Genomic DNA, 10125 nt, shown 5'->3' with positions numbered 1-10125 from the left:
CTTCCATGGTCTGTGGTGGTGAGTTGGCCCTCTTGCCAGGTCACTCTAACTAAAGTCTCACCCCTTCTAGGGTACCCAAAGTCCAAATTAAGTGCATAGGAATGTAAATTCTTCTGAGCTCAGTCCTTAAGAGACTCTTCACCTCCTCCTGGGCTCTGCAGAGCTTTTTCCCAGGGCTTTCTCCCTAGATGTCTAGCTCCTGCCATACCACTGACCTTCAAATCTTCTCCCCGGGAGTCCATCTCCTAGCCTGATTCTCTCCAGGCTGGGTCTGATCTTGACTCTGGTCTACCCCCGGGCTGTCTGTCTGTGGCGTTGGTCTTCTCCCAGGCCTGCTTCAAGAGTGTCCTTTGCTCCTGTTACCCTCTCACTTCAGGGCCAGTCCCAACTCCTCCATGGTTCCTTTCCCAGGGAGAGACCAGAGACTCCAAAACTACCTCTCTCCTGGGTTGGTTCCCCATCTGCCTTAGCATCTCCCTGGTAAGTTCCGCTCCTCCCCCCCTGAGCACGCCCTCTCCAGGTATAAGCAATAGGCCCACTCCAGCTGTTCATTAAAACCTTTTCAGTCTCTAACTCCACAGTAAGGCATTTAAATAACAATTATCTGAATTTCAAAGGTGCCGTGCACCTGCAGCTCCCCATTGATTTCAGTGCTGAGTATGTGGCAGTGCTCAGCACTTCTGTAAATCAGGCCTCTCATACTGAAGAGCTTAAATAGCGATTTAGAAGCCTGATTTTAGGCATCCAGGTTTCAATATTTTAGTCCATACTAGAGCAGATTTTAAAATCTGGGGGAGGGGTTCTTGCAGAAAGTGTGTGTGTGTGGGGGGGGGGGGTTGGCAGAAATTCAAATACCAAACAATTTCATTCTTTCATAGACTTCCCTGACCCTCATAACTGATACAGCGCCCTTTATCGGATATGGAAGAGACATAAGATAACTGGAAAGTTAAAATAAAAGAACCCCACTCATGTTAAATTATTTATTGGTGAAAAACACAATCCTAAACCTCCTGATTCCTTTTTCTAGGGGACTATTTCTGCTCTGATGCCTACTTTACATTGGTGTAACACCACTGACTTCAGTGTAGCTATTCCTGATTTACCGAATGGTCTTGTGGATAGCACACTGGACAAGGACATAGAAGATCTGGGTTCTAACCCTGGCACTGCCTATGGCCTGTTGTGTGACCGCAGGCAGTCACTCACACTCTGTGCCTCAGTTTCCCCCTCTGTAAAATGGGAATAAAGATATTGACCTTTGTAAAATGTTTTGAGCGCTGCTGATGCAAAGTACTCTATAAGAGCTAATTGTTATTATTTATACCCATATAAACAAGATCAGTATCAGTCATAGGTCTGTCCTGACTGGATCCCTCCATTTTCATTTTCTAGATAAGCTCTGGGCCCACAAGACATCACTTCTGTATCAGTCATTTGAATGACTATATTTAAAACAGGGAACTTCCCCTTTCAAGCTGTGATTGTGGTTTCACCATGCTAAGCCTGAGAGGTTTAGCAAACTTTTTTTTTTTCTTTTTCTTCCTTTGCCATTTAATTAATTTCTAGCCGACTGTTTCAGTTTATCTTGGTTTTGCTGTCCTGTTTTGCCTTCATTAAGAGAAGATACCACAAGATCATCTGAGTTTAGAAGCCATCTAATGCCTTAATGGCTTGCCAGATATATTGGTTGATTTTGATGGGGCTTTTCTGTGTTCGCTGCGAAGTATCTGAGCCTGTAGATACGATGTGCACTGAGGTGAGTGATAGTTATTTCTTTCTCTTGAGGCAAGGGTGTTATATATGTAGAAAATCAATCATGAAGCTTTGGTGATTATTTGCATGCTAATATCTGATCGCTTTGAAGTGCAGGGAGATTTTTTTTTGGCTGGGGGGGTGTCCGGAAGCCTCGAACTGGGAAAGTAAGGCAGGTCTTTTCAGACACACTCCGTGATACTGCTCAGGCACTAATATGACCCTTTTATATGGGATCCTTCTGTATCTGCCAGAAACTGACAGTGTTTTATACATTTCATAATGCTTTGGGCATGTTGAAATCTCACATGCATGTCTACAGCAAGACATCAGAGCTGAAAAGAGAACAGGTTATAAGGGGTTTCTTTCCTACCATTTGGGTCCAAGAATTTGTATACACCAGTGCAAATGGGCAAGACGATGATTCTCTTTCATGTAGTGGGCAGTTGTAGCTGAGCAGATATATGATTCCAAACCAGAGCAATAATAAAAGGAAATACCAGGCACTCCTTAGTTCTTTTTGTCTGGTCTGGTTCGTTTTAAATTAAAATGACAGGGGAAGGGGGCGGGGAGGAAGAATGAAGGCAAGATGCTTCTCAGGGTTCTTTTGGTTGCAGAGGGGTTTTTTTGGGGGGAGGGGGCGGGGGAAAGAGACTCATAGGAATTGCCCTCATATTTTATGTGCCACAGAGGCCTATAATAGATTCTTTGCTTTATTGAAGTTGTACAACTCCCATAATCCTCCTAATTGTGCAAAACTGTACCGTGAGGGGAATTTCCTCCTCTGCTCCATCTGGAGACCAGTTTCTGCCCTGAAGCGGGAGGGCTGATCGCTCTTGTAATTTTATTTGAAATGGCATAACGCAGGCACGCTTCTCATTTACATCAGCAGCTAAACCTTTCTTTTCTTTCTTAAATCTTACTCAGCCATTCGCCCCAATAACAAGCTAGGGCAGCAAGTTCCACTGGTTAATTATAAAGTGCGTAAAAGCAGTGTTTTTCTCCCATCAGTCTGGAATGTATTGGTTTTTCTTAGGTCTGTATTTGACATTTCCCTTATGTGATCATCTAGGAACTTCTAAATTAGAACTGTCTCTTGTTATTTAATTTGGGGATAGAGCACATGGGAGCTACATAGTTGCTGTCACTCTACGGTTATTTTATATACTTCTTTATATCTCCCATTATTCATAACTCCTGTTTGTGGTTCTACTGTCCGTATTTGTATTACTTGCAAAATTCCTACAGAGTAATGAAAATTTTGAGTGACCTAGGAATAATTGGACCCTCCGCTTGTAAAGAAACGGAATTATTTTGTTACAAGTCAGTTTGCATCAATAGCTTTCTGTCACAGATCCTAGTGAGCATGGCCTATCGGCCACCCACTGGGATTGCTTTGGGGGGGAATACAAGCCTTTCTGCACTGGATCTCCTGGGGTGTTAAGCTTTTAGTGCCTAGGAAATGTGGCAGAGGCCAAGGGAGGAACCAGTGCTATAGCCTACCAAGGCTCAGGCTATTACCCTCTCTCAGAAATGGGGCTCCTCAGCCCACCTGCCCTAGACGCCCCCAGGACCAGCAGACTCCCAAGATACCCCAGTTACTCAAACACACCCCTCTCACAGAACTCCAACCCCAAAGGTGCATAGCTTCTGTTCCACAGCTTACCGCTCTCAGGGGCACGCAGTAGTTGTGCAGTGGTTAACATACAGAGATACACTTTGTTCAGAGTTGGTCACCTCTATGCCCTTTTACACTTATGTAAAGCACAGGAGAGTACAGATCATACAAAACAATCAGCACTGAATGCATGACCCTGTCCAGGGGTGCTGAAACTAGGAGTGATGGCGGTGCAGCCATACCCCCTGGCTTGAAGGAGTAGTAACAAACATCAAAGATATGGTTTCTTCCATCAGCCTAGCTACTACTTCTTAGGGAGGTGGATTACCTGCACCAATGATGGGAGAACCCCTCCTCTTGGCAGAGGTAGTATCTACACTACCTATGCTGCAATGGCACAGCTGTGCCGCTGTAGCATTTTAAGCGTCGACGTACCTGAAATAATCCAATAATCATTGTGGTTGTACACTGAGGCACTGCTTTTTTCAACACAAATAATTTTTAAATAATGCTTCTCCTAGTTAGTAAGCCAGTAACATTAAGAAATCTTGTGGTCCAACTGGCACATTTTGGAACCATTGCTAGTAGGGCGTATTGAGATGTGGTTAAGTAAATAAAAATAGTTCCACCTCAGAGCCTCCTGCCAGGATCTCATAGTGGCTGCTAACCAGTCAAATCAAGATTTCCCAGCATAGGGCAAGCTCCTCACCCCTGCTCCATCTCCTTTACAAAGAGGCAAAGTGGTATAAAGGGAATCTCAAATTCCAGGATCTGGCTAGGGCAGGATTCCCCCACTGCAGGAACTGGGAAAGAGAGTCCCTCACAAATGCTGGTTTTGTGGGCAGGAAGCAGCATAGCTGGGGGCAAGAAGGACATATCAAAGTCAGGACTGCAGCAAGCAGTGCTGCATCCCATAAGGCAATGAACGGAGGCTGCTGTAACTTAGGCCCTCAGGACTGTATAATTTACGACAGGAGTCCCAGAGCTGCCCAGGATCAGGAGGGCACCATTGGCGGCGACTCCATGGGTGCTCCAGGGCTGGAGCACCCACTTACGGTCCCCCTATCAGCTCCCCCCCCATCCACTTCCAGTACCTCCCGCCTGCTGGCAGGCCCAGCAAGTCAGCACCTCCCCCTCCCTCTCAGCGTCTCCTGGGGAAGAATCGGGAGTCGAGCACCCTCCGGCACTTTGAAAAGTCGGCACCTGTGGAGGGCACCTTAGGCTATGTCTAGTACCATGGTAAGTCGACCTACGCTACGCAACTACGTGAATAACGTAGCTGGAGTCGACATACCTTAGGCTGAGTTACCGCTGGGGGTTGACGGGAGAAACTCTCCTGTCAACTTACCTTACTCTTCTCATCGGGGGTAGAGTACAGGGGTCGACTGGAGAGCAATCGGCTCTCGATTTGGCGGGTCTTCACTAGACCTGCTAAATCAACTGCGGGTGGATCCATCTCAGAATGTCGATCCCGGCTGTAGTGTAGACATAGCCTTAGTTTCTCCTCAGTTTTGAGTTCTGTGCTGCACCTCTTAGAGATTTGTCCACTTGGGCTGGCCCAGATGTTTTGTCACCCATGGCAGAAAATGTGTTTGGTACTCCCCATGCAGCTACATAAAAGGCACAAGCAAAACACACACACACACGCACACACACACACCAAAAAAAACCAACCACCCAAAAAATGGGGATTTTTGGCACACTGAACGTTGGTGCCCTGAGTGATCACCCAGCCACCCATTGCCCCCCGTTTCATAATCAAATGTAATGAAAAAAAGTGTTAGTTTAGTTCTCCATTTGGCAAAATTGTGAAATTCTCAGCACCGCTGCATAGCAATACAATAGTCCATAGTTTATTAGACGACACCATTAAAATTATTCACTAATGCAAGGTGAAGCCCACACGCTCCTTGCATCACCCATCTATCGGATGATCAAAAAACAGTAATTGTTTATAAATGGAAGTGTGTAGATTATCAGCTACTAATAGACTGATACCTGCTCTTAAGTCTGGCTGGCTTCTCTTGGAGTCTGGGGTTGTTACATTAGCAATAGTTTCCAATGAACGTATTACTGTCCAATAATAGAAATTCTCTATTAAAGAACAGAATAGGGTTGGACCAAATATTTTTATATCCAAAATTTCAATGAAAAACTGGGAAAAAATTAAAATGTTCACAACTTTTTCTTTCTGTTTTGGACCAGCACTTGTACAGACCTATTCTTCCTTCAAAGCTTAGCTGTGTTTTCTGTAGCAAGTTGAGAGTTATTTTATTTAAGACTTTAGACAACGCCAGTTATATTTAATCTCACGATTTGAGAATCTGTGGAGCAGGCTGGGAAATCTTCAAAGGATTTCTTCTCTCCTTGGAGCTAATTTCAACAGTAATTAAGAGTCTTTGAGGAGACAACCTAGTCTTTTTCTGAAGATTCCTTTAAGAAACAAGGCCTTGTTTTACTTAAAGGAAGGCTTGAAGTCCTCTGGTGAGTGGCTGCCTCTTCCCTGTGCTCTTATTCCATTGTTTCTGATTGGCAGCCATTCCTTAGGCATTGATTCCACTGCACTTGTGAATGTCAGCCTGTTTGCTAGGCGGTGATCATGGGTTTGAAGCCTGAAATAAAGTTGGACTTTTCATGCATCTCTTTTTCACACAGTCACACAGATCAGCCTACTGAGGACTGTGCTTGACAGTGCATAACATCCTTGTGTTTTGATTGACAATATAGTCTCCTATGAAGTCAGAGGCAGGTCTGGTATATTATAATGAATCCCCCGGTTTTAACTTTGGAGAGGTGAATATATTTGCATAAGAGACAGATTATTCCATTTCCCACTTAGACTGAAAAGTCTTTAAAAGCATTTAAAAGTCTCAGTTTCTCAGATATTAATTTTTGTCCAGTTTCAGCTAACTGTGCGAAGCAGTCCCTTGCTGCGAGTATGAACACAGCTCAGTTCCTTTTTATTTGAGCAGACATTTTCTGTTATAACACAGTATTTTCGCACTCTGAGCCAAGCTCTCTTTGCAAGATCTTCATAACTCCCTAGTTCTTATTTTACAGTGAGCCTTGTTACAAGACCCACGGATTATTTATTGGGGATTAATAATTCATACTGTCCTTGGTTAATGAAATACAGAATGATGTGCACTTATTCTTAGCATAAAAGATCCAAGCCTGTGGTTTAAAAACTGCATTCCATGAAGTCCCAGGATTGCATATTTCAGGTTGATATTAAGATTTCATATGTTGCCGATAGGCTCCTGTTCTGCTTTCCTGCTGCTGATCCACCCCACTCCCACTTCCGTCCTTGCAGAATCCAGCAGTTTGGGTTTTTTTAATTGAACTCAGTTTCCTCACCATTAGGCATCTGGGTTTCGGTGGATTAATAGCTCTTTCTCCACTCACTTCACTGCTATCCAGGCCTTTAATCTTGAAGGGGGGATTGTTTGTTTTTAAATACAATGCTACATTAAGGTTTTTGCATTGTTCTAATTCAAGGTTTTGGAATACAGTGGGATGTGATCAGGTATTGTAAGTGCTATAAGATATGTTTTGACTGTTATGTTTTTAAATGATTTATTTCTAAGGCAGCTGCTTGGTAGAATGTGCATGTCAGAGCTTCATGTTTACATTCACAGTATGCCTGTATCTGTGTATTTAATAATATATATATGTATATAATTTCCACAGGTTATAGCCAACAAAAGCTATAGCTGTGAGGATTTAGGACTGAGAGAGATTCCTGAAAGACTTCCAGCCACAACAGAAATCCTTGACTTCAGCTTTAATTTGCTTTCTTCCCTTCACAATTCAACCTTCAGCAAGCTAAAGAATCTGGTATATTTAGACTTAACAAGGTATTGGAAATCTTTGTCACTTCCACTGATCACAAAGGTCGTAACTTATTTTGAATCTGCCATTGCTTACATGCCCTTATTTCAACCTTTTGCAATTCTAATAAAGAACTGAAGGCTTCCATAGTATACCATGGCAACCATCTTCACAGCAGAACCTTCAGAGACCCTTGCAGACAACTGTTGCATTGTCTTGCCAATTAAGAATGCCTAGCTATTTGGAAATAGCTTTTTTCTGGGCTCTCTCCTGTTAAGGCCTGGAGTTATTGGACCATTTGCAGGAATGGGTGAAACCTTCACGTCCTATTATTTATGTTAGCACCAACAAATTTGCTGTAGGAAACATCTCACCTGCTTTTCCATGAAAATATCATTCATGAAATGTGGGGAGAAGGAGATTCTAGCCTTGTAAGAAGTGCCCTTATTATAGGGATAAGATTTTGATTGTGTTGATTAGGGAAGGGAAACCCCCCTTACTTAGCATGTCTCTGTGTGACTTTCATGAACAACGTCACAGTCAGGACCTCCACACCCAATCAGCCCTAGACAGTTTTCACTTCCCATTATGGCCTCTTTTTATCTGAGTTTAAAACATAGGGGCTTGTGAATATCAGCTATATGCTGCCAGCAAAGAATAATAGCTTTTAAGTCAAGGAAGACCATAGTTCATTGGGCTTTCTTTGTATGTGAGATTGCATTTCGATTGTTGTTTTTAAATGACCATGTAATAGTGGGGAAATTTTATCAGATTGATTTATTAGTAACGTCATTGGATTTTTCTGTTCTTTTCAAGGTGTCAAATTAACTGGGTGTACGAAGGTGCCTTTCAAAGCAATGCTTATCTGAACATTATTGTCTTGACTGGAAATCTACTCATGTTTCTGGCTGACACAGCATTTGTTGGCCCACAGTCTCTGAAGCATCTTGTCTTAACTCAGACAGGTCTAACCAGCTTAGCATTTATTCCAATGCAGAATCTGGATAATTTAGAGACTTTTGACTTGGGCAGCAATCATATCTCCTCACTGCAGCTCCCTCCAAGCTTTCCAACCAGAAACCTCAAATACCTTGATTTTCAAATGAACAACATACAAAGAATAGCAGCAAAAGACATAAATATTCTGCTGCAGACAAAGAATTTAACTCTGATCTTGACGGGCAATGATATTATACACATTGAAGCTGGGGCGTTCCAGTCCAACTTATTTTACAGCTTGGACTTTGGAGGTTGCATTGACATTTCTGTGGTTTTAGCAGGGATGCAGGAAACCAGAACCCATACTCTTTGGTTGGGGACATTTGAGGATGCAGAAAATGGGCTTCCCATAAACCCTACTATGCTACTGAACCTGTGCAATATCTCTGTGGTGGATATCAGTCTGCAAAAGCGGCATTTCCTTCATTTGACTGCTGCCACATTTCAGTGTTTGAGCAAACTCCAAAGGCTGGATCTGACTCACACCTACATCAGCATGTTACCTCCTGACATCACTGGCATGAACATGTTGGAAGAATTAATTCTCAATAGGAACGCCTTTAAGCACATGTGCAACATTAGCTCCACCGCCTTCCCCTCCCTCACCCACCTCCATATCAGAGAAAATGCTGAGAATCTGGACTTAGGCTCTGGCTGTTTAAAAACACTGTCAAAGCTTCAACACCTGGATTTAAGCCACAGTTACATAGAAAATTTAGATTGCTGCAGCAACCAGCTAAAAGGCCTGAGTGGATTACGGCACCTGAATCTGAGCTACAACAAGCAGCTTCAGCTCCAAGATTTGGCCTTTAAGGAAGGTGCTAACCTGGAGCTCCTGGATTTAGCTTTTACACGTCTTCACATCAATGCTTCCCAGGGTCCTTTCCGCAATCTGCATCTCTTGCATGTCCTGAACCTTTCTTATTCCTATATCGATACCAACATTCAGCACCTTTTACAGGGGCTGCAAACCCTTTTCCTGTTGAACCTTAGGGGGAATAAGTTTCAGTCAGGGACCATTCTGAATGAAAATCTCTTTCACCAGGTACCCAGTTTAGAGGTGTTAATTTTATCATTCTGTGATCTGACAGCTATACAAAACCAAGCATTTCACACCCTCAAGAAGCTAAAGCAGGTTGACCTGAGCCACAACAAGCTTATTGCATTCAGCACAGATGCATTTTCCAATCTCAAGAGCATCTATCTCAATTTTGCCAATAATAGGATCCATATTATACCACGTGACATGTTAACTAACTTATCCGGCCAGAGTATAATCAATTTAAGTTACAATCCACTGGAATGCACCTGCTCTAATATTGGTTTAATAACTTGGTACAAGCAGAATATGGATAAAATTGAAGACCCTGAAGGGACAGTGTGTTGTGAGCCCAAAGCTCTAGCAGGTGCTAAACTGTCCACTGTGACACTCTCCTGTGGGATCAGTGTTGCAGGAATTGTTTGCACTGTGCTGGGTTTGATGTTACTTGCTGCTGTTAGCTTGGTTTGGGTCGCACGCATTTTAAAGAGAAATTACCAACAACTCTAAGTGAAAGATGGCTCCTCAACAGTCATTTTTAAATAAAGGAAGAAAGGACAGTTACTAGACAGATGCTGAAGAAAAGGTAATTGTTCCTACTTGTTGCTTTGTTCCTGGGCAATACGCCTTTTAACATTAGTATTGCACGCCCCATTCTCATTCTTAGCAATTGATTTAAGAAAAATTACTATGAAAAAACAAACCAGGGCCAGATCCTGTGAAGAACTTTAGCCACACAAGTAACACAGTAGGGTCCTGATCTATGACAAGGGCTCCTAGGCTCTCTGGTAATACAAATAATAATAAATAGTCCCATTGAAGTCTGCCACTAGTCCTCAACTATAAGCTAGCACTGGGGCCTCAGGCAGCTGAGTGAGCTAGG

General features: G+C 43.0%; 1 protein-coding gene across 1 annotated transcript; it reads left to right on the top strand.

The window, feature by feature from the left end:
- The first annotated feature begins 1669 nt into the window (after positions 1 to 1669).
- Positions 1670 to 9752, top strand: CD180 (CD180 molecule). Its single transcript, XM_065405867.1, has 3 exons — positions 1670 to 1759; positions 7064 to 7230; positions 8021 to 9752. The coding sequence occupies exons 1-3, from the start codon at positions 1670 to 1672 to the stop codon at positions 9750 to 9752; spliced, it is 1989 nt and encodes a 662-aa protein (XP_065261939.1).
- The last annotated feature ends 373 nt before the right edge of the window (positions 9753 to 10125 follow it).

The sequence above is a fragment of the Emys orbicularis genome, chromosome 6 (assembly GCF_028017835.1).
Source record: "Emys orbicularis isolate rEmyOrb1 chromosome 6, rEmyOrb1.hap1, whole genome shotgun sequence".
Classification (NCBI taxonomy): domain Eukaryota; kingdom Metazoa; phylum Chordata; order Testudines; family Emydidae; genus Emys; species Emys orbicularis.
Note: the sequence above shows the minus strand (reverse complement) of the source record. Positions and strands in the feature narration are given on the sequence as shown.